This window comes from Anolis carolinensis, chromosome 1 (assembly GCF_035594765.1).
Source record: "Anolis carolinensis isolate JA03-04 chromosome 1, rAnoCar3.1.pri, whole genome shotgun sequence".
NCBI classification, from domain to species: domain Eukaryota; kingdom Metazoa; phylum Chordata; class Lepidosauria; order Squamata; family Dactyloidae; genus Anolis; species Anolis carolinensis.
This window is the reverse complement of record NC_085841.1, coordinates 95,033,670-95,059,299: the sequence shown is the minus strand read 5'-3', so window position 1 is coordinate 95,059,299 and position 25,630 is coordinate 95,033,670. Positions and strand designations below refer to the sequence as shown.

Sequence of the window (25,630 nt, the reverse complement as noted above, 5' to 3'; positions counted from 1 at the left end):
AGAGCCTGTTATACTGCCATGTGCATGGCTGGGTTCAGGTTTCAGTTAAGCTGTTTGTTTTGTTGTCACTGCACAGCAGAGTTTAAGACTGGAATGCTTGCCATTCTCTTTATCATTCAAATGCATGCAACAACATGTAATTTTGATGGAACTGTATGCATATAGTTGCATAAACACTTGCTATCCATGTGTTTCCTGAAACAAAATAGGCGCAATTCTCTTCTCTTTAAGGCACCTATATTTATTTAGGGTTTTTCCACTCTTCCTAAGAACTAGTTGTGACCTTCTTGGAATGTATTAAATGCATGGATTGCAGCCAAGAAAAACCTGCTAATGGATATTTTACTGAAGGACAAAAAACAGAGGTCATAAATTTTAATGAATGCATGATAACCGAAATCCATTTTCCCATCATTTTAAGCCCTACACTGAGTTAACCTTCCCAATTTCTTTTGACAAAACTCCTAGTTAAACAAAATATTACAAAGCCCACCAATCATACAAAGCAACACTGGAAAGAATAATGTGTGTTGAGGAGTCTACAGTAAACAATTAAATTAAATTCTTCAATAAAATACCCATGCTGAATGAGTAGAGTAGTGGAGCCTACTTACATTTATGGCATGAAAAAATGCACATACACAAGAGAGCCAAGAAAGTGATTTTGCTCATTTATACCACACAACACTATCTAATTGATATAGTATGAAGACAACATGAATGCCATGAGCCTAAAACCATTACGGAATAGAATGAAACTTTGATGAAGCAGTGAAGGAAACAATGAATGGTAGAAAATTCACCATCACAGTTTAAAAAATATAATGTGTGTTTCTCCTTTTATTTGAAGGAGAAGTCAAGCTGAAACTGACCCAATTGCTGCATTGGGTAATAAGCAGACGTCAGGAAAGAAATGAGGGGAGGGGGGATCTGTTTTATTAATATCAAAGTTTTCTCGTTCTGCAGTTATACCAAAATATTCCAACTTAATCCATCAATGGAATTAGGCATCTTGAAATAGTTAGCTTGAAAGAATTAGCTACAACAGCATCTGATCTACGGCTTTCTTCAAAGGACTCTCTGTAGTTAGTCCTGTTCACTTCAATAAGATTTATTCTGTTTGAGGCTAACAGCCTGAGTGCCCTAAAAACGCCACCTTCCAGGGGAATGGGATTTCAAAGTAGGATCTATTTTCCATCTGATGCCTTATCTATAACAAAGCCATTTGGGTCCTTATTATTTCCGGGCTAGATGAAACTAGTATTTGCCACTCCCAGCCCCCAATCTCAAATTAAGCCAATTATGGAAACTGTTAAGAGTATCTTTCTGATGAAATTATGTTTTAAGATGTGGCTTTTTTCTGGCTCTCTTCATTCCAATCAAAGTCTAACTCTGTATCATCAAAATCTGTTACTGAGAACAAAGAGTTGCCTGTGACCACACTACTTTTGTCGAGTTCAAAGCACTTCCTTGTGTGGCCTGTGCTATAGTTTCGGGGCTTCAGGGGCTGCTTTTGCCTGTCCTCATTTTCATTGGTGACATTCAAGGAAACTGAGTGAAGCTCTTCTTTTGATTCTGAAGCCTCTCCTTTGGATTCAGCAGATGGCATGAAGGCAAACTTGGCCAATTTTGCTAATGTGCTGGAACACACTTTCTTTGTTTCGAGGCCACCCAATACTTCTCCTTTGCTGGTATTTTTTGTGGTTGAATGAAGAGAAGTTTCATGTTGTTTCTGTTCCTCTCTTCTGTTATCACAGATTGGTTTCATCATGCTCCTACTTCCTACGTTAGCATCAAGTATTTTCTGGTATTTCTCAGAACATACTTTCTTTGGCTTCGTCTCTAACACATTTGTGGTAGAAGAGCAAGAGCTGCAAACTGTGGGTAACTGGGCATGAGCCTCATTTTTAGAAGAATAAGAAAGCCTTGGCTTCTGCTTAAAGGAAAACCTAGACAGCTTGGGAGGTGCAGGTCCTGAGCTCTCAGGGATTTCAGGTTCCCTGAGACTCTCTCCTTCTCCCTTCTCTGCTTGGTCTCTACTTCGCTTTTTGTTTGAAGTTACCAGTTTCTGGTCCCTTGAAGGCACATTGTGCGAAAGGAAAGCCTTGATGTCCATTATAGGAGACTGGGGAGCAATGTCTGGATCAGAAGACAATGAAGCCAGGGGGTCTCTGGTCTTAGAGTCAGGGGTGCTCGCACAAAACCCACGGATCCTCTCAATGTTTACCTTTTGCCATTTCTTAGAGGCCCTCTGGGTAACTACTAAATCAGGGGAGGGAGGGTGAGATGAAGGTTTGTTGCTTGCTCTTGGCTTGCCTGCCCTTTCAAGAAAAAGGATTTCTTTTGTAGTAGGATTACAAGGATCTCCTGCAGCTGCTGTTGCCTGTGATTCCTGCATCCCAGTTTGCTTGGCTTCTCTCAAATAGGTTCTCTCTTCAGAGCAGACCTGGTCGCTTGGTGTTTCCAAAGCTAAACTTTCTTGAGATGGTCCTGCAACTGGAGATTTGCAAGAACTCTTTTCAGCCTCGTCGCTGCCACCGGCTAAACTATCAAACCAGTTCAAACTGCTATCATTACTGCTCTCGCTAGGTTTGCCAATAGATTCTGTTACTCTGTTATCATTAGATGTTTGGCTGTTTGTGAGCACTAGATCCCTATCAGTTGCAGGGTCTATTTTGGCAACTGGCGACTGCAAATGAATTATTGGATTGTTTCCCTCTTTGTCTGAATGCTCTGGATGAGACGTCTGCTTTGGTTTCTCAAGTGAATGATAGTTCAAAGATGCTTCTTTGGACAGCAGCGGAGATGAATTTTCATGCTGTAGTCTATAAAATAAACACATATATCTACATTTAGAAAATCAAGTCCCAAATGTTCAGAATGCCTGAAGAATTCCTTATATTTCAGAATACACAGAAAATGCACTTTCAAATCTGAAAATTAAAAATCTAGTATAACTGCTTTATTTGGAATAAACAAAAGATTTCACATGCAAGTACGAAGTCTTATTCTTGATTTTCTTTACAATACAAGCCTATGTACATTTGCTTAAAAACAAGTCTTTCTGTTTTAATGGGGCCTGCTCCCTACCAAGCTTGTTTCAAATTGCCACCAGTTACTTATGGTGATTTTGTATCTAAACAAACAAGTAAACAAAACTGACCAACTCCCTTTTCAGCTATCAATTATTTAGTATCATGTGCTTTCAGACCATTCCTCAGAACAGCAATGCTATTAGCGGTCATCATGTGACCTTGCCAGTGGAAACAGCATGGGTATTATCTTAATCCAACTGCATTTCAATGTCTATTTTTTCCTCTTCGAGAAATGTTTCCCCACCTGTCAAGCCTTTTCAGTTCTTCATGCAGAAGGTCTTGCAGCTCCAGCTTTTCTAGAATCAGTTTACACTGCATTCGGTATTGCTCCAGTGGGTGCTCAGGAAACGAAGTGTGCAGTGCATTGACCCCTCCGAGAAGGGCCCCTCCCTGCAGAAAGAAAAGAAATGCAGTGCAAAAGCTGAGATAAATTAAACACAGAAAAACTTACCTGTTTCTTTTAGTAAAAAGGTAAAGGTTTCCCCTGACGTTAAGTCCAGTCATGTCTGACTCTGGGGGTTGGTGCTCAGCTCCATTTCTAAGCCGAAGAGCCGGCGTTGCCCAGAGACACCTCCAAGGTCATGTGGCCCGCATGACTGCATGGAGCGCTGTTACCTTCCCGCCTATTGATCTACTCACATTGGCATGTTTTCAAACTGCTAGGTTGGCAAAAGCTGGAGGAACAGTGGGCGCTCACTCCGCTCCTGGGATTTGAACCTGGGACCTTTCGGTCTGCAAGTTCAGCAGCTCAGTGCTTTAACACACTTCGCCACCAGGGCTCCTACCCGTTTCTTTTAGCACCAAATAAAATTATTTGCTTATGTAAGCTCTTCCTTTACAGCTGGGGTGGGCAATTGTGGGAGGCTATGGGGCTGCATTCAGCCATCCTGGAAACTTCTGCTCTCGTCTCCATAAAAATATCTTTTTGTTTTACCTCAACATGATGCCAAACACACTCTAGGGAGCATAGTGTCATTTTTACCATGTTTTGGGGCCTTCCTTTTTGTAACACTGGTGTCCACAGCTTCTGCTCACAGGCATCAGAAAGGCTATTTTAGTTATATGTTGTAAAATAAGATCTAAAAAAAACCCCTACCTGCATAGAGGACTCCATCACTGAAACCACAGTTACAGCATCTTCCACAGTTACTGTCTCCCTAAACATCAACCGAGCATGTGCTAAAAGGTGAAACATGAATAAATTAAAACTCATTAAAATTAGTTGCATTTTTAACGTGTGAGATTATGTAAAATCAAAATATAGTAGAAAAGTCACACAACTTGGAAAAAGCATTTTGATAAAACAACAAAGTATCTTTCTCAGAAAACAGGCAACTACAGATAGCAACCAATGGATGTATCACTGATATGTTCCATTTCTTATGCTGGACAAACAGTATATTTGGGTTGCTGTGAGTTTTCCGGGCTGTATGGCAATGTTCCAGAAGCATTCTCTCCTGACATTTTGCCCATACCTATGGCAGGTATCCTCAGAGGTTGTGAGGTCTGTTGGAAACTAGGCAAGTGGGGTTTATATATATGTCACACAGACAGCCTCCGGCCTCCACAAACAGGCTACAGTTCCCAGTGCTGAGGAGCCAGCACTCTTTTCCACTGACATTGCGGTTACAGCGAGTGCCATGAACATGTATCCCAAACCCTGCCAATGTCCACCCCAAACACTACGGCCCAGCACCCAAGGAATGCTTTCGTTTGGGGACCATTTCATCCTAGATTGTGTCTTTTCCTCCACCACAGGCAGGCATTCCAGGGTTCTCCATTGGTGTGAAATTTGCATGACCCCACCTACTGCGCTTCCCTTTCAAAACTGTCTGCAGAACAAACACAGCACAACTACATTTCCTAGAGGAGTTTGGGGGATTGACTCCACATAGTGGAAGTTGTAGTTCACTCTGCATCAAGTCAGAGCACTGTGACTCCTACTGGGGAATGTAGAGGAGTTGTAGTTCACCTACACCCAGAATGCTCTGAACCCAAACAACGATGGCTCTGGGCCAAACTTGCCATGCATACCTGATATGCCCAGATTTGAATACTGGTGGGTTTTGAGGGGAATTGGCCTGGACATTTGGGAGTAGTAGGTACTGGGATTTATAGTTCACTTGCAATGAATGAGCACTCCGAACCCCTCCGATGATGGACCAGGACCAAACTTGGCACACAGAGCCCCCATAACCAAAAGAGCATATTGGACAAGTTTTGGGGAAAAGGAGTTATAGTTCACCTGCATCCAGAGAAACAATGACCTCCACCGACAATGGACCAGGACCACACTTTGCACAGAGAAGCTTCATGACCAACTGAACATACTGCAGGGGTTTGTAGGAATGGGCCTAGACTTTGGGAGTTGTAGTTCACCTGCATCCAAAGAGCACTGAACCCAGCCAACGACTGATCTGGATCAAACTTGGCATACAGACTCAACACTGCCTGCTGTGGATACTGACAGATGTTTTGGGACAACTGCCCCTGGAATGGGAGTTGTAGCAGTTCACCCCCATCCAGAGAGCACTGCAGCCAGGCGATGACCAGTCAACGACAGATCTGGACCACACTTGGTACACAGATCCAAAATGGCCAACTCTGAATACTGGCTGGGTATGGGGAGCATTGACCCACGATTCTGGGAATTGTAGTTCACCCATTCCAAACAGAATACATAACATTCAAAGACAAATAATGCCTTTTTTAAATAACCCTGGCATCGCCGGGTCCCCAAGCTAGTAAATAATAAAGAGACTGCTCTCAGAAGTGCCAATATTTATTCAAGCCTGGCAAGTTCTTAGAAATAACATTTCCTTCTTTGGGACATCCAGCAACCTACAAAAGTGAGCCATGTAGCTTTCTTGTTACATTAGGCTCCCTCCTGCACTTAGGGCTTTCCCCTTTTGGTCCCTTTTGCTTGATGTAACCATTTCAAGAGAAAGGAAAAGAACCACTGAATCCTCACCTTCGGCTAACCGTATCAAGCTCTCCAATAAGCGGATGGTGGTTCGTGCAGCATTTCTGCAGTCGCTCTGCCTCTGCATCTGATAATAGCGGACAAGAATCAGGTTGCTTTTATCAGTCAATATTGGCTGCAGGCTCTTTATAAGGCAAAAATATGTTTTCATTTTTTCCATGGTCCAAAGCTTTTCAGACACACTTGGGCAGCCTGCCAAAAGAAGTTTTCAAAGCAACCATATTAATATAAAATATCAACATAAAATAACATAAAAGGGATGAATTGCAAGTGAATGTCTAATAGGGTTCCCGGGTGTCAACTGGTTCTATGGGACAGAGAGGAGGAATCTCAGAGCGGGAACACTACCTTTTAAAAAGTGTGTTTGCATATTCTCCTTTATACAAACAGTTCTTGTAACACTTTTGAGTATAACAAAGAGAAAGACGTTTGTAATGTAAGCTTTCACAGACTTAGTCTACGTCATCAGATGAGTCTATGAAAGCTTATGCACTTTTTCTCTCAGTCTCAAAGGATCTACCACATGGGTTGCTGTGAGTTTTCTGGGTTGTATGGCCATGTTCCAGAAGTATACTCTCCTGATATTTTGCCTACATCTATGGCAGGCATCCTCAGAGGTTGTGAGGTCTGTTGGAAACTAGTCAAGTGATTTATATATCTGTGGAAAGTCCAGGGTGGGAGAAAGAACTCTTGTCTGCTTGAGGCAAGTATGAATGTTGAAATTAGACACCTTGATAAGCATTGAATGGACTTGCAGCTTCAAAGCCTGGCTACTTCCTGCCAGGGTGATCCTTTGTTGGGAGGAGACAGCTGGTCCTGATTGTTTCCTGTCTGGAATTCCCCTGTTTTTTGGGTGTCATTCTTTATTTACTGTCCTGATTTCAGAATATTTGAATACTGGTAGCCAGATTTTGTTTGTTTTCATGGTTTCCTCCTTTCTGTTGAAATTTTCCACATGCTTGTAGATTTCAATGGCTTTGCTGTGAAGTATGACCTGGTGTTTGTTAGAGTGGTCCAGCATTTCTGTGTTTTCAAATAATATGCTGTATCCAGGTTGGTTCATTAAAGGATTTCCCCCAGAGAGGAAGCAGCCAGGCTTTGAAGCTGAAAGGCCATTTAATGCTAAGCAATGGACAATTTCAACATTCACACTGGCCTCCAACAGACAAGAGTTCTTTCTCCCACCCTGGACATTCCACAGATATATAAACCCCACTTACCTAGTTTCCAACAGGCCTCACAACCTCACAACCTCTGAGGATGCCTGCCATAGATGTGGGTGAAACAGCAGGAGATAATGCTTCTGAAACATGGCCATACAACCCAGAAAACTCATAGCAACCCAGTCGATTCCAGCCATGAAAGCCTTCGACAACATTCAGCAATGACATTTTATTTATTTGATTTCCCACTCTTCCTTAATGCCCATTTTACATGTGTCACTTGGATCACTACACTTCATAGTCTGCTGTCCAGAAACTTGAGCATTTCAATGGGAACAAGAACACAATGTAGTTTTACACCCTTAAATCAACAATATTATTTGGGATATCATAGAACATCCAGAGATACAGAGAAATGACTTTAAAATTACTAGAAGTAGGAAGGCCCAATTGCTTTGAACTCTTCGATGCTAGATTCATTTTGCTTTGTGCGCATGATTAGATTGCCATTGTGTGTATGGCTGGGTACCTCAAAGATTGAATTTAGCTGTCAAAAGTAAAGTTAACAACTTGTAATGATCATACAATTTTAAAATATTGTAAAATAGCCTGAGGATTATTTCTTTTCAAAATGTTTTGTAATCTAGTGTAATTTTCTTTCAAAGAATATAGTACAATTGGTGGCATACTTCTTTTCATTTAAATAGAAGTTATGTTAAAATAGTAGAAGTCAAATGAAATATGGAATAAATGAAAATACAGTTTCCCTTGATGCTTATCAGCTGTTGTTTTTAATCACTTTTAAGTGTTTCATGAACACAAAAAATAGTTTAGCTTGTGTACACATGTCGATAAGTTGTGTAGAATAAATACAAAAGTCATCATACCTTTATTTTCTAATATGAAGGAAGAAATGACGCGATCCCATTCTTCATTTTTTGCATCCAGCAATACCAAGACAAGATCAAACCTGCTAAGGAGAGGACTTCCAAGCGCTATGTTCACTGAGACAGATTCATTGGGATCGTACTGGCCCTTGGGATTGGTTGCTGCCAAAATAGTGGCCCTTGTGTTCAGTTTGCACACTAAGCTAAAGAGAAAGTTGATAGACATTTTATTTCTGCATAAAAAAATCATCAAACTATAAAAATGTTTAAACTTTTTGACATAACATATTTCGTTTTAGACTCTGCCTGCCTCAAAAGCGCTTCATAAATTGTATGCTGAGTGAAATATATTTGTGTAATAGATCACACCTGGGGCAACAGATGAAATCAGGATCTGGGAAATGACACTTGAGCTGGACCAATTAGCCAGTATTTGAGTGATTTAACTGGTACTGCATTACTTTGATTCTAAGACCCACTTTTCTCCATAAAAATATGGGATGTGCCTTAGAATAGCAGGGGCTTTTAAAAATATATAATTTTTTCAGTTGTCGATACTAAAATTTGTGTGTGTGTTGGCATCATGGAATACTCTGTTGTTATTTTTATTAGGAAAGTGAAATTTAAGTTTGGAAAGCCAGCCCAGAAATTGTAAGTCTAGCTTCTGCTGGACACTACATATCCAGCTCCATCTTCATTTTGACCCAAGTTACTAGATTGCTATTAAATTCTACCCAAAGAAAGCACTATTTTAAAAATTAGAATAAAAAACCTGACTCTCTCTATTTATTTATTTTCTGGGAGGTATGCTGAAGCAGAACAGGATTTCATTTGGATGAAAGAGGCTGGAAGAAATGACGTTTACATATAGACAGGATCCCAACTGAACTCTATACAGAAAGGCAAATACTTTTTGCGGAAATGCTGAGAACTGAAGGAATCAGAGTTGGAAGAAGTGGAAGTGGAAGACACTTTGGAATAAAACACAGGAGATGAACTGAAACTGTGATGAGGAAAAGAGAAGTTCAGGGTGTGAGGACTTTACTACGCTTTCAGCGTGACAATGGATTTCAAGTGCTTCACGTGGAACATGTAGGGATATTTTATCATATAAGGTAGAAATGTAAAAGAAACTAATATGCTTTGGGCTTATTCTGAAGATTTGGAAGGTTAATATTCAATTTAAATTGTTTTCAAGCTTAGTAGGTAAAGGTAAAGGTTTCCCCTTGACATTAAGTCTAGTCGTGTCTGACTCTGGGGGGTGGGGGTGGTGCTCATCTCCATTTCTAAGCCAAAGAGCCGGCGTTGTACGTAGACACCTCCAAAGTCATGTGGCCGGCATGACTGCATGGAGCGCTGTTACCTTCCCGCTGAAGTACCTATTGATCTATTCACATTTGCATGTTTTCAAACTGCTAGGTTGGCAGAAGCTGGGGCTAACAGCAGGGGCTCACCCGCTCCCCGGATTCGAGCCACCAACCTTTCGGTCAGCAAGTTTTACAGCTCGGCAGTTTAACTCTCTGTGCCACCAGGGGCACCCATTTCAAGCTTATAGATGAGCAAACAGTATAGAAACATGAAAGCTAACTGAAATATCTAACCATAGCAGCAAGATTATTATATGCACAAAAAGGAAGCATGAATTAACATCAACAAAAAAGTACTGGCTGTTAAAACTAAACAATGTGGTTGAATTTGACAAATTATCTGCTTTGATTAGAGGAAAACCATTGCTGAGTTTTTTGAAAGACTAGGAACACTTAACTGTTTTTTTGTGTGGGAGGGATTTGCAGAGAAAAGAAAATAATGCGATGACTGCAGATTTTGATAGTTAATAGGTTTCAATTTCATTAAGTACTTTTATGTTAGTTGGGGGAGATAGATTCCATATATTAAAACTCATAATCAGTTGGAAGGTAATAATCATTGCAATTTTCCCCTTCGCCTTTAGCTGTATCTTTCTTTGTAATTCTCCTCCTCCTCCTCCTCTTCCTCCTCTTCTTCTTCTTTGTTTCTTAATACTTCTTATACTGACATACTTATGCAGTAATAAGCATACTTCATACAGGGTGAGACATAAATGCTCCTTTTCTCTCTGTGTATTATGGTGCGCAGATGTTTTCACAGATACTTACAGAGTTTCAGTGTGCAAACAACTTTGGTTATAATAAGAGTATCTGCGATCCAGTACATATTTTCCCTCTTCCTTAATGTATTTGACCTTGACTTAAGGTTTGGTTTCAAAGCTCCAGAAGAGTGTTTTTGTTGCAGCAGTCATAGCATGCCCCTCTTCACTGCAGACAGCCAAACAGCTGTGCTAAATCAGATTTAGGAATAATCTATTTCGAGTTGGTGCCATCTTAGCTCTTACCTCATGTATTGACTGGGAACAAGTGTAGCACAAATAATCTTAGCTTTCATATCAGTAGTACATAACATGGGAAAAGTATTTTGACTTTTAGCCAGAAACAACAGAAATTCAAAAAAGAAATCAATGTTGACTCCGCTCTATAATACCGTAAGGATTTCTAAATATGGAAGCAAAAGCTTGGAGCCCCAGAACACATACTTGGAGGGGAAAAGGGGTCTAAAATTCCATCTTCAGCACTAAACAACTGTTTCATTTCTCTCCTGACTAAAAATGGTTTTCCTCCCCTTTTTGCTCAAATAGCATCCAATAATGGTCATTTTAAGGCTGTGTTTATGCTCAGTCTTATATTGGTACAAGAAACAGGATTATAGCATACAGTCAGAGCACATGGCATATTCCAACTGTACTGGTTTCATATAAAACTCTATATGACACAGCACGCTTTGTTCTATTTCTGGGAGTACAAATATAGGCATACTCATTCAGATGCAAGTGCTAGTATGTCCTATGGAGATATAACCTAGGATTTGAATTCAGGATTCATCTCTATTGTAGAAAAAAATGCTGTTTGTTGGAAATGTGGAGGAACAAATAGAGAACAAACTAGCAAGATTTGAAAACTGCTGGCACTCATCATAAAGTATATCTTTAAAAAAAACCATGAATGCAATGAAAAGATATATTTGGTCATTTCTTTTAGGCCAGAGGTTAGCAATTCTGGCCCTTCAGATGTTTTTAGCCTAGAATATCCATCATCCCCCATTTGGCAAGCCTAGCCAATGGTGATACCCAGCAATATTGGAAGATCATAATGTGCTCACCACTTTCCTAGAGTCTAGAACACTGGTTCTCAACCTGTGGGTCCCCAGATGTTTTAGCCTTCAGCTCCCAGAAATCCTAACAGCTGGTAAACTGGCTGGGATTTCTGGGAGGTGTAGGCCAAAACAACTGGGGACCCACAGGTTAAGAAACACTGGTCTAGGAAGTCTTCACCTAGGAGTCCTATCTAGTCCTTCCTTAGGCTGGGAGAGATGACATCCCTACACAGCACCAGGAGTAATGAATCACGTCATTAGTGTTTACTCGTACTGCCTTGACTCACAGTGCCTGTCTCTGGAGAAGGATTCCCCAAAATAATAATTTGGATGTGCTCAACTCTACGCTTCTCATGGTAAAACATCTTCTGTTTTGTTCTCAAAATGGGGCAGAAGGTGGAGGGAAGCATCTCTCTTCTGTGAATGTCTTAGCAGCCACTATGGAACACATTGGTTCACATGTAATGTCAGCGAAAGTGTCAGATAAAAATGAAAAAAGGGCCCAGATGCAATTCATAACATGTACGGAAAAACAGACACTTACCCAGCCTTTGCCACACTGATTGTTTGTTGCTCCATGGCCTCATGAATGCTGGTTCTGTCATGTTCTTTGATGCTGTTAAACTCATCAATACAGCAAAGACCCCCATCAGCCAGAACCAGAGCACCAGCCTCCAAATTCCATTCTCCAGAGTCTTTCACAGCAGTTACGGTCAAACCTTTGGGGAGGGAAATGTTTCTTGTATTAATTTGAAGGGTTGCTTTTTTAAAGTGAGTGTTGAACTGTGGCTCAAGAGTAACCCCTGAGTAATGCTTGTTAAAGTCCCGTTCATACTACACAGTTATAGCATTATAGCTAATGTGGTGTACAACTACAACTCTGGCTCGAATTTCCACTTGGCCATGAAACCCACTGGGCGACCTAGAACAAGTCACATTCTCTTAGCCTTGAAGGAAGGTGATGCAAACCTCTTCTGAACAAAACTTGCAAAGAAAACCCAGTGATAGGTTCACCCTAGGGCTACCTGAAGCCAGAAATGACTTGAAGGCACACACAACAGGGACAAATGAAAGATACTCCATTTAGGCAGAAAAAAATGAAATGCACAGACACAGAATGGGGGATGCCCAGCTCGACAGAAGTACATGTGAAAAAGATCTTGGAGTCCTCATGGACAACAAGTTAAGCATGAGCCAACAATGTCATGTGGCGGCTAAAAAAGCCAATGGGATTTTGGCCTGCATCAATAGCAGTATAGTGTCTAGATCCAGGGAAGTCATGCTACCCCTCTATTCTGCCTTGGTTAGATCACACCTGGAATACTGTGTCCAATTCTGGGCGCCGCAATTGAAGGGAATTGAAGATGGAATGTGTCCAGAGGAGGGTGACTAAAATGACCAAGAGTCTGGAGAACAAGCCCTATGAGGAGTGGCTTAAAGAGCTGGGCATGTTTAGCCTGCAGAAGAGAAGGCTGAGAAGAGACATGATAGCCATGTATAAATATGTGAGGGGAAGTCATAGGGAGGAGAGAGCAAGCTTGTTTTCTGCTGCCCTGGAGACCAGGAGACGGAACAATGGTTTCAAACTACAGGAAAGGAGATTCCACCTCAACATTAGGAAGAACTTCCTCACTGTGAGAGCTGTTCAGCAGTGGAACTCTCTGCCCCGGAGTGTGGTGGAGGCTCCTTCTTTGGAGGCTTTTAAGCAGAGGCTGGATGGCCATCTGTCAGGGGTGCTCTGAATACAATTTCCTGCTTCTTGGCAGGGGGGTTGGACTGGATGGCCCATGAGGTCTCTTCCAACTCTATGATTCTACCCTTCCTTAAAAGGAAAACCCCAGGATTTTGCAGGAGGGAACCATGGTAGTTAAAGTGGAATGATAGTGCTATAACTGTTTAGTGTAAAAGGTCTCATGGTCTCAGAACTCATGAATATGATGGAGTTACTGAATACAGGTGAACAGAACTGGGACACTCCTGACACTGATCCAGTTTATAGAATGAGGGGAGGTATAGTCCGATGTACTTGGAAGACTATGTTGGGGACATTTCCTCTAGATAAGGGTGTAATTGGGCAGCCTGAAGGATGGCTGCAAATCACTGGTGCAATGGAGGGATAAATACAATTTGTGGTGCGGCCCTTCAGGCTCTGGGATCCCAGGGTCTGTAGCTTGGCAATCCAAAAATGCACTAGACCTTATAAAAACATTTAAGGAATGCCTGAACCATGGCAGTTAGTGGTGTCAAACTGCATTTATTCTATAGTATTGGTGCACCTTCTCCAAACTGCAATGTGCTGAAAATGAAACTGATTTGCAGCTACTGTTTCCCCTTATATAGACATAACTGACTTCTTTTGTTTTTAGCAACCAACCAATGTTAATTATCCACTAGCCCAGGCATGGGCAAACTTTGGCCCGCCAGATATTTTGGACTTCCACCACTCCTAACAGCCTCGGGTCCTTTTCTTTTCTCCCCTAGCCGCTTAAGTGAGAGTTGAAGTCCAAAACATCTGGCGGGCCAAAGTTTGCCCATGCCTGCACTAGCCTGTTTATGTTACGCAGTGTCACAGTTTGATAATATATCACGCTGAGACTGAATTGAAATATATTATCAGGAGCGAACATGCTTTATATGAGCTTGGATCTTTCCTCATTTGGAAAAAAACAATTTTGCAATATTAGAAAACTAACTTTTTTTGTTTCCTCACCAATCCCTCTCGCTCCACTCACATTTCAGCAGACTGCTTGTCCTTGAAAATATAAAAGTCATTTCAAAGGGAGTTGCAGCTTAATATATCTGGAAGGCACTCTCAAGCGGGAGAAAAAGGATGTCGGATAAACTATTCTATATCTCTGCATTAAAGCCTTTAATGATTCACCCACAAGCTGCATGAACCCCACTGTCACCATAACAATAGAACTGGAGTGTGCTTCCCCCTCACAACCGAGACAGCACCACAATTAAATAACCAAGAACATTAAGTGCCATGTCCCACGACTCAAAGCAAAGAATGAACATCAAATGAGTAATACTCCATAAGCCACACAAGATCTTACAGTGAATAATTGGATGCTGCTTCACAATACATTCATAATTCACATGGTGAACAAGCCCTGACTAGCAGGAAACATAGTGATAAATTGCCCACAAAGTCAAATCATTATAAGCCAGCCACACATTCATCAGGAAACAGCAAAAGAATAAAAAACACAGGGTGCATCCACATTACAGAATTAATGCAGTTTGACACTTTAACTGCCATGGCTCAACTTACAAGCTCTTTAGCCTTCTGTGCCAAAGGGTGCCAGTGCCTCACCAAACTCCTATGATTACCTTGCACTTAGACATAGCTGTTAAAATAGTGTCAAACTGCATTAATTCTACAGAGGCTCCCAGAAACATCACTACAGTGGTAGCCTTTCTTGCTAGCATTGAAAGTGGGTGTTAAAAAGCACCTGGGGTTGGCTCTCTACAGTGTAGGACAGGCATGGGCAAACATCAGACCCCCTCCTAGTATTTTGGACTTCAACTCCCACAATTCCTAACAACCTACCAGCTGGGTTGCTGTGAATTTTCTGGGCTGTATGGCCATGTTCCAAAAGCATTCTTTCCTGACGTTTTGCCTGCATCTATGGCAGGCATCCTCAGAGGTTGTGAGGTGTGTTGGAAACTAGGCAAGTGGGGTTCATGTATCTGTGGAAAGTCCAGGGTGGGAGAAAGAACTCTTGTCTGCTGGAGGCAAGTGTGAATGTTATAATTAATCACCTTGATTAGCACTGAATAGCCTTTCAGTTTCAAGGACTGTCTGCTTACAGCCTGGGGGAATCCTTTGTTGGGAGGTGATTAGCTGGCCCCGAATGATTCATGTCTGGAATTCCTGTTTTCTGTGTGTTGTTCTTTATTTACTGTCCTGCTTTTTGAGTTTTTTGAAATATTGGTAGTCAGATTTTGTTCATGTTCATGGTTTCCTCCTTTCTGTTGAAACTGTCCACATGCTTGTGGATTTCAATGGCTTCTCTGTGTAGTCTGACACGGTGGTTGTTAGAGTGGTCCAGCATTTCTGTGTTCTCCAGGTTGGTTCCTCAAGTGCTCAGCAATGGCTGACTTCTCTGGCTGGATTTGTCTGCACTGCCTTCCATGTTCCTTGATTTGTGTTTGGGCAATGCTACTGAGTTTGGTGGTCCTTATGTAGACTTGTCCACAGCTGCATGGTATACGGTAGACTCCTGCAGAGGTGAGAGGATCCCTCTTGTCCTTTGCTAAACGTAGTATTTGTTGGATTTTCTTAGTGGCAGACCATGCAAAAATAATAATAATAATCTGCGAAGCCTACCTCCTTCCAAGGTGAACTAAACCACCTAAACTGGGTTCTCCAGGCCAATGGAGACTCCGCCACAGACATCAGAAGAGCTGCAAGGCCAAGAGCAAGCCGCAAGAGGAAAGACAAAGATCCACCCAGAGGAAAAGTATTCTTACCAGACCTCACTGACTGCATAGGCAAGCTGATGAAGAAATGCAGCCTACAAACGATCTACAGACCCACTAAGAAAAGCCAACATTACTACGTTCAGCAAAGGACAAGAGTAGGCCCATAGTCAGAAAAATAATGGCCGTGGGGAGGGGGGGGGTTGAAACTTTTAAAAAAGTGAATCATGAAGAGTAGTTCCATAACGCAAAATAATTTAGAAATCAGGCTCCATCGATGATCTTAAGTGGACACTCATGGGGATTTGGTTAACTAGTTAAAATTTCGGGGGGGGGGGGAATGAGCCTCCAACCCCCCCCCCCCCCCCCTTGGCTACAGCCCTGGACAAGAGGGATCCTCTCACCTCTGCAGGAGGAGCCCCTGGTGCCGTAATGGGGTAAAGCCTTGTAACCTGAAGTTTGGGTTGCTGACTTGAAGGCTGCCAGGTTCAAATCTCACCCGGGGAGAGCGTGGATGAGTTCTATCAGCTCCAGCTCCATGCGGGGACATGAGAGAAGCCTCCCACAAGGATGGTAAAAACATCCTTGCAGACGGCCAATTTTCTCACACCAGAAGCAACTCAGGTTGCTCCTGACACACACACACACACAAAACCTCTGCAGGACTCTACCGTATACCATGCAGCCGTGGAGGAGGCTATATAGGGACCACCAAACGCAGCAGCATTGCTCAAACACAAACCAAAGAACAGCCAGGCCTTGAAGCTGCAAGGCTTTTTAATGCTAATAAAGGTGGCCAAGTGAAACATTCACACTTGCTTCAAACAGGCAAGACTTCCTTCTCCCACTCTGGACATTATTCCACAGATATATAAACCCTAATTACCTAGTTTCCAACACACATCACAACCTCTAAGGATGCTGCCATAGATGCAGCGGAAACATCAGGAGAGAATGCTTCTGGAACATGGCCCTACAGCCCGGGAAACTCACAGCAACCCAGTGATTCCGGCCATGAAAGCCTTAGATTAGGAATTGTGGGAGTCGAAGTCCAAAACACCTGGAGGAGGGCCCAAGTTTGCCCATGCCTGGCGTAGGCTGGCTGCAGTTTGACTTCAGGGCGAATGTTGTGCGGTGCTGGGCCAGGAACCAGGGGCGGCGGGGAGAGCCCAGCCCCGGCCGGGCGTGTGGAGCGGCGGCGGCGGCGGCGGCGCGCGAGCCTCCCTCGTCCGGCAGGTGGAGCGCCAGGCGCGGCTCCGCTCTCCTTCCTCGCCGGGCGCCCTTCTTGCTGGGCGCGGGAGGAGCGGCCTCGCACCGGGAGCAGCCAATCCGCGCCTCCGCAGCCCGTTTCCACGCGCGGAGTGGGCCGCCTGGGGAAAGCGGCGCAAAGAGTCCTCTCCGAGCGGCGGCAAAAAGAGGAGAGAGGGCTCCACGCGGGGAACTGGGGCGCGTGGCTTTGCAGGGGAAGGAGACAAAGCGCATTCGGAGCGGGTTAACTCCGGAGGGGGGCGCTGGGGAAAAGTTTCCCCAACTCCTGGCTGGCTGGGGCGGCGGCGCTCGGGGCCCCGGGGCCCTCCCTGGAGGAGGAGGAGGAGGAAGGGCCATGGCTAAGGTGCAAGTGAACAACGTGGTGGTGCTGGACAACCCCTCGCCCTTCTACAACCCCTTCCAGTTCGAGATCACCTTCGAGTGCATCGAGGACCTCTCCGAAGGTGGGCCACCCTCCGGGGAAAAAGGGGGGAGGAAGAAAGAAAGAAAGAAAAGCGTTGAAGTTGGAAGGAACTTGTTGGGCCAGTGCAGGGAACAGCCATGTTGGGCAGCCTTAGGGCGGGGAGGGCAGGGCTCTAGGCTTACACACAGGCACGCCTCCAGAAACACACACACTCTTAGGCACAAACACACTTCTACACCGGCACACACATACTCTTATACAGACAAACTCTTAACAGACATGCAAACACTTATGTACACACACTTGTTATATAGACACACTCTGACATACAGACACAGTGCACATTTACATGGACACATGTGCAAATATACAGACACACACTTTGACATATTTATAAATATACAAACACACTTAGCTAAGCAGGCACCTATAGAGACACACACTCTTACGCAGACATATTTATAAACATGCAAACACTTATACACAAGTACAAACACTTAGCTAATAAACAGGCACACATATAGAGATACGCTAATACACATTTGCACACAGAGAGACTTGGGCAGAGACAAACACTGACACATACAGATTCAAAAAAACCACACACAGAAACTTTCATGGACACGCTTACGTGCAAACACATTTCTACATGGTCTCACACACACACTTATGCAGGTACATGTTTATAGGCATGCAAACACTTATGCACAAACTCGCTTAGTTACACAGACAGTTTATAGGCATACACAAACACTAACACACACATTTGCACACAGAAACACTCACACAGGCAAACACTGTCAGACATACAGACACAAATACACATAGATACACTTACGCACAACCACTTGTACACGAACGGACACACACTCTTATACAGGCATGTTTATAGGCATACAAACAGTTATACAGACACTTACACTAACACACATTTACACACAGAAACACTTATGCAGAGACAAACACAGACAGACATACAGACACAAATACACACAGACACACATTCTTATATAGACACATTTATAGGCATGCAAACAGTTACAAACATACACTTAGTTACACAGAAACACTCTAACACATTTGCACACAGAAACACTTATGCAAACACTGACATACAGATACATACAAACACACATCTACATAAACACTCACACTTATGCAGACACGCATTTATAAACATGCAAATATATACAAACACACACTTAGCTGCATAGACACCCTTTGCACACAGAAACACGCAGAGACAAACACTGACAGACATACAGACACTTGTACACGGGTACATGCACACACTTCTACAGACACATGTTGATAGACATGCAAACACAGTTACAAACACACACCTAGTTACACAGACACTTATGCTAACAGACACACAAACACTTATGTAGAAACAAACACTGACAGACAGACAAAGACAAATACACACACACGTACGTATACTTACAGCACATGCTAGAAGGTTTTGAACAATACTCTGCACATGTGCAAGAATACCCAATTGTATGATTCACAGAGACCAAGAAGAAACACTTATACATGGACACACAGACACACTCTTATATGGACACATGTTTATAGGCATGCAAACAGACAAACACACACCTAGTTATGCAGTCACACAGACACGCTTACATAAACATTTGTACACAGAAACACTTATGCAGAGACAAACACTGACAGAAATACAGCTACAAATACACACAGACATACTTCTAGACACACATGCACTTATATGCAGATACTAGCAGACACATTTATCTAGAGACACAGTTACACACAAACAATCAGACACATACAGGCACACATAGACTTACATTTACTGACAAAAACTTAGATACGCAGATACACACGCACAGACATGTGGACACACAGACAAGCTTATGCACAGGCACACATACTGCCATGGCTCAATCCTGTGGAAACCTGGGAGTTGTAGCTTGTGTAGAGAAGGCTAAAGTACTTGTCTGACTACAATCCTCATGATTCCATAGCAGCCAGCCATAACAGTTAAAGTGGTACAAAAATACATTAATTCTACAGTGTAGACATGTCTGATGTCACCTCCCCTGGCAGAGTATTAAGGGATCAAGCTGAAGTACAACTGACCAGAAGATTCCATTTGCTTTGACTGACACCAATGCTAAGGTATTAGTAGGTAATCAATAACAATAAATGTAGCTTCTTCCCAAAAGATTAAGTGACACAGAAACATTTTGGAAATAGTGGTTTTCAAGATTTGTCTTGGGATAGTGATGTTTACAATCTCAAGCTCTTTCATCTCTGGCTTAAAGATCACCATGTTATCAGTTGGGAGAAGTGATACTTGAAGTCAGTTCTGATAGCTGTGGAGTTTCAAGTACAATTTCATGTTTCATTTCAAACTTTTTGTCTTCTGATGTAGATTTGGAGTGGAAAATCATCTACGTGGGCTCAGCAGAAAGTGAGGAATATGACCAAGTTTTAGATTCCGTTTTGGTGGGCCCTGTACCTGCGGGAAGGCATATGTTTGTTTTTCAGGTATGTTTTGTCTTACCTCTTACCTTATGGAATTATGTTTAGATGGCATGGCTGTGTGACAGGTCACAAATCCTAACATTAAATGTTAGTGAAATTTAGACCTATCACATAACTAAAGAGTTTAAGACAGTGGTTCCCAACCTTTGGGTCTCCAGGTGTTTTGGACTTCAACTCCCATAGTTCCTAACATCTGGTAAGCTGTCTGGGATTTCTGGGAGTTGAAGTCCAAAACACCTGGAGGCCCAAAGGTTGGGAACCACTGGTTTAAGACTTACTCCCCATGACCCTTCCTTTTCTACCAATGAATGGGTGGCAGAGTTAGTCTTTCCAAGCATGCGTTTAATGTTGTCCAACTGCTTTGTTTGCTTATTATGTTGATTTTATTCATTATGGCTTAGCTTTTAATTGGAAATTAATAGCCCTGCATATTGAGCAACCTGTGGTCCCCAAAACAGATATTGAAAGCTAAGGCGTGTGTGTATGTACACATATTCTTTTAGGTGACCCAACTTAGCTTCCAAGTTCTCTGTGGATAAAGCCATTCACATCTTAAAAAACAAATATATTTCATTTTTCAAATCACTCTTTAATTGATTCCACCCCTTTAGATTATTTTCAGAGCTGTTTCCCCTCTCTTTTGTGAGGATTTTAATTCAGATGCATTTTAAATTTTATTTAAATGCCTGAGCCTAGTCCTTCACAAGTTGTAAGACACAGAAATGTAACATTAGGATAAGATTTAGAGCATTCACACATATTGTATACTATGCTAGGTGTATCTAACTGGAGATACATTGTGAATTATTTATTTTAAAAGTGAGATAATTTTGCTCAATAGTTGTCTAATTTTTATTTGTTTCTACAGGCAGATGCTCCTAATCCAGCACTTATTCCCGATGCAGACGCCGTAGGAGTAACAGTTGTATTAATCACCTGCACCTATAGAGGTCAAGAATTTATTAGAGTTGGCTATTATGTAAACAATGAGTATACGGAAACAGAGCTGAGAGAGAATCCTCCAGTAAAGCCAGACTTTTCTAAGGTAGGACATACATGAACATTCTTCAGATTTAATTCAAATAGAAGGAATTTTTTATCATGACAGAAGAGAATTGAGAATATACTGCAAGTTGCTTCTCATGTTAGAGAATCGGCTGTCTACAAAGATGTTGCCCAAGGGAGACCCGAATGTGTTACCATCCTGTGGGAGGCTTCTCTCATGTCCCCACATGGGAAGCTGGGGCTAACAGATGGCAGCTCACCCCGTCTAGCGGATTCAAACTGCCAGCCTTCAAGTCAGCAGTTCAGCTGGTACAAGGATTTAACCCCTCGCTGGGGAAATGGCAGCAGCGTCTGGGACAACTGGTCCCCTGTGTTGGCATCAGTCTCCTCTCCACAGAATGGCCCTTGATTTATCATGGATCATATCAAAATATGTAATTTTGGCCCCAAAGCCTACTTTTAACTTACACATGAGGTTGACTTGTACTCATGGTACTTCTGCCTGATTGTAGGGATTTAATGTATATCAGTGGTTCTTTTGGTCTAAAACTATTTAGCTGCTTGTGATTTCCTTTATTTCATCTGACTGGTGGGGATGAGAGACAGGGCCTTCTCAGTGATTGCTCCTCAACTGTGGAACTCCCAACGAAATTTGATCAGCGCCCTCCCTTCTGGCTTTCAGAAAAAGAAAAAAAAAACTTGGCTATGGGACCAAGCTTACGGGCAATAAGCAATAAAAGGAATGATCAGAGATTATGTGCAATAGAGATTGAAATTGGACGGCCCTGGACTATGATTTTCGGATTATGTGATTTAAATGTTTATATTGATATATTTTTAATTCAATGTTTTAATGTTTAATGTTATTGCATTTTATGATTTGATTGATAATTGTATGTCATTATTGTTTTTATGCAGGCATTGAATTTTGCCATAGTATGTTTGTAAACCACTTTGAGTCCTCCACCTGGGGTGAGAAAAGCAGTATATAAGTGAAGCAAATAAATAAATAAATATACCTATACAGTCCATTTTTTTGTCTTGTGCACCAAAATATTACCTTACACGGCTTAATAAAAATGTTTAAAAATAATACTTTACACGTAATATTTAAAGCAATATTTTTAACGCATAAAAAATATTAAGTTGTGTAAAGTAATAGATTGGGTGCACATGACAAAAATGGATTATATGGGCATTAGCTTAGAACAAACTTGGTTAAGTTTTTTTCCAATTCAAGTATGTACAATTATAAATCAACTGGCTTCAGGGTTCTCGTTAAAAAGTGAAGCATCAAATATACAAATGTAGGAGCCATGTTGGCACAATTGGGTTAAACCATTGTGCTGGCTGCACTGCTGACCTGAAGGTTAGGTTGCTAAACTGGAAGTTGCTGGTTTGATTCCGCAAGACAGAGTGAGTTCCCGTCTGTCAGCTCTAGTTTGTGGGGACATGAGAGAAGCATTCCAGCAGGATGGTAACACATCCGGGGCAATGTCTGTGTAGATGGCTAATTCTCTCACACCAGAAACAATTTATAGTATGTTCTCAAATTGCTTCTGACACTTTTTTTTTTAAAAAAACCCTTTACACGTGCATCTAATGTAAAATGTTATTAGCTATATTGTAGTAGCACAGCCCTTATTCTGTATGAGGAAAGGGAGTGGCTCCAAATTATATAAGATTAACATTGGAATGTATGAATAACAGCTACTGAGCCATGTATAGAGAACATTTTTCTCTTGGAAAATGAACATAGCTATCCTCACAACATGGTGTGCTATGATTTTTTTTAAAGAATAAGTCGAATTTAAAGAAAATCAAGATGGAAGAGTTGGTCTCTTTTTTTGCACCATGGAGTTTTACTATAATATTTCATCTGGTAAAACAATCTCTTACAACAATTCATCTCCTATTTAAGCTTACTTGTTCTGTTTGCTCCAGGCTGTATCGGTCTGATTCCATTTAAAATAATGTGTGTTGGCATTTAGAACAGTAGAAGTATTTAGTTTGCACAATAAAATGTGCATATAGCCGTCAGCATAACAATGAAACATTATGTCATTGGGAAATATAGATGACTTTATAACCCTTTGCGGAAGCAGTAAAGCAGTGGTTCTCAACCTGTGAGTCCCCAGATGTTTTGGCCTTCAACTCCCAGAAATCCTAACAGCTGGTAAACTGACTGGGATTTCTGGGAGTTGAAGGCCAAAACACCTGGGGACCCATAGGTTGAGAACCACTGCACTAAAGTCAGGTGAGGCCCCGGCAAGAGCTCTTTCATGATTAGTTTTAACTGTTGAGTTACTATGACCTCCTACAGTGGAACACCATAGTTTGTTTAGTTTTTGAGTATGACGATCTGGGCCACAAGTGCCAAGGACATTAAGTAGAAAATAGGGTTTGTGGTGTGAAAAATAAAAGGGCCAGAATGAAGTGATGGTATGTTATATGCATGGCAGGGGGTTGGACTAGATGGCTCATGTGGTCTCTTCTAACTCTATATATAGTGGAATGGGGGTCAGTTTCTGTGCAGGGAGGATAATATGCTAGTAGATGCATGACAGCACTGGCAGGAGCTAAAGCTGGTGGTACTTGGGCCTTTTTTGTCACCCTATTTGTCTGCTTGATTAAGGGGAGCAAGCTATCTATTTAGAATTGACTTGCTTTTGACATTTAAACTGTTGTAAAATTTTGCCAGTACCTGTTCTTCATCTTCTATCATGGTCTAAATCTAGTCTGACACTAATGGTAGCGGTTGGGATTTTGAACTTCTTTTTTGTGCAATTGCATAAATGCTCCATAGAGCTTCCTGGTGCTTTGGAGCAAGTTTTGATGGTGTGGGGCTGATGAGGGAGAAGGGGCTATACTCCTGTTTTCACTTATACAAGAGGTTCCTGTAAGCACCACTGCAGCATTGGGGTTTGCTCATTAAGCCCAACAATGTTACGGCACAGGTGGATAACCACGATGGACTTTGGGACCAGTTTTCTGCTTCTGTGGCCCTATAAGAAGTACCTGAACTGCCAAAAGTGGTACATATACTGTGAAGTCCACTACTAATTTTCTTTCCCCTTTAAAAAACTATTAAATAGTGTAAGTAACCTTTGTAACGCATTCAACAGTCCAGGAGGCTTCCAGCAGCGACAGTTCACCAGTAAAAGTGGAGTCTGAAGGAAAGAGACAAGGGCTAGAAAAGGTCTTTCAGATTGAATGTGACTTTGGGGCTATTCTTTGCTCATCTCTGTTCTACAGCATTCGCAACTGCATTCTTCCCTCTCTCTCCTGTATTGAAATTGTGAAGATTTGTTTCAGGAATCTCAAATACCTGATACTGTTTCTAAGTACTCTTTAATCCCTTGTTTTCCAGCTCCAAAGGAATATTTTGGCATCTAATCCTAGGGTCACAAGATTCCACATTAACTGGGAGGACAACACAGACAAACTGACAGACGCAGAGAGTAGCAACCCAAATCTTCAATCACTCCTTTCTACAGATGCACTGCCTTCTGCTTCAAAAGGATGGTCAACGTCAGAAAATTCATTGAATGTCATGCTAGAATCTCATATGGACTGCATGTGACCATCTACCCTCTGTATGTGTTTTCGAGCTGTAGACCACACACACACACATACACACACACACGGCAACCATCACCTTGCACCTATCTCCTCATTCAAACCAATGTGAATAATTTCTTTCAAATAAAACACCCCACATTCTGTAGAAAGTTTATAAGGAAAATATTTGAGTGGCTGTATAAATAAAACTATTTTTAAATAATCCTGAAGCTTTCTTATTAAAATATGTGTTTTCACCTTGCAATGTAAATTGGGGGGGGGGGGAGAGAACAACTTCAGTTTACCCATAGGTAACAAGTAATCCCTTCAAGTACATTTGCAAAAAGCCTTAATTGTTTGTTTCAGAAGCAAGCCCATAAGTGACATCTTAGCTGCCACTTTAAAAACACTGTGTAACACAATTTTTGTTCCTGGGCTATAAATGTAATTTCCTTATTGGTTGTATTATAAAAACATAGAAAAAGTTTATTACACTGCAAAAACTTTGTTTTTGTGGGATATTCTGCAGTAAATTTTGCTACCATTTTTCAATTAATATCGAATCACAACCAATTCAACATAGTTTGTGGCAGCCACAAAAACAAAGCTTCTGGAGTATAACAACTACTTTCAAGGTGTAAGTACTGCATAATTAAGCAGGAAAGAACACTTTCAAACCAGGAACAGACAAAAATTCAAATTTTGTTACATAGTGTAATTACTAAAGCTGTAGTTGGGCAAAAGCTTAGATCCTGGACTGTGCAACATAATGGGAAGGGCTGCTTCAATTCCTCACATATAGTACTGCCAATATCAGTTTGAAGAAATCCTTGGCCTGGAAGTTGCTGGTTTGCTTTCTCTTATGTTTGGAATGTCTTCTTAAACAAAAAAGAAGGCAACTTACAGCTTAATTGGGTTTAGGCCTGACTGATGGATCATCTAAGAGGAAAGATACAATTCTGGTCAAATGATTGCTAGTCATTGGGTGGGGAAGAGTACCCGTTGCAGCATGATATCAGCATGGCAGCTTGGACAAGTGAGTGACATTGTCATCACCCCTTCCAATCCATCTCCCGTGATGCCTATCACACTGCCTCTTGTCTCTTCAAAGAGTCAATGGCAGACTACAATAA

At 41.8% G+C, this 25,630-nt stretch overlaps 2 protein-coding genes across 6 annotated transcripts in view; one reads left to right on the top strand and one right to left on the bottom strand.

Moving 5' to 3' along the window:
* Positions 1-361: 361 nt before the first annotated feature.
* mcm9 (minichromosome maintenance 9 homologous recombination repair factor) overlaps positions 362-25,630 on the bottom strand; it is a 41,368-nt gene continuing 16,099 nt past the window's right edge. For all 5 annotated transcript variants that reach the window (XM_062979482.1, XM_003215593.4, XM_062979471.1 and 2 more), the window contains 6 exons: positions 11,859-12,033; positions 8,129-8,331; positions 6,067-6,270; positions 4,192-4,274; positions 3,340-3,485; positions 362-2,825 (listed from right to left, as the gene is read on the bottom strand). In XM_062979482.1, coding sequence (XP_062835552.1) covers positions 1,343-2,825; positions 3,340-3,485; positions 4,192-4,274; positions 6,067-6,270; positions 8,129-8,331; positions 11,859-12,033 — 2,294 coding nt within the window. In that variant the 3' untranslated portion in view covers positions 362-1,342. The remainder of the gene's footprint in view (positions 2,826-3,339; positions 3,486-4,191; positions 4,275-6,066; positions 6,271-8,128; positions 8,332-11,858; positions 12,034-25,630) is intronic.
* Positions 17,040-24,720, top strand: asf1a (anti-silencing function 1A histone chaperone). Its single transcript, XM_003215566.4, has 4 exons — positions 17,040-17,454; positions 19,819-19,934; positions 20,800-20,976; positions 24,307-24,720. Exons 1-4 carry the CDS (start codon positions 17,346-17,348, stop codon positions 24,517-24,519), a joined length of 615 nt encoding a protein of 204 aa, XP_003215614.4. The 5' UTR covers positions 17,040-17,345; the 3' UTR covers positions 24,520-24,720.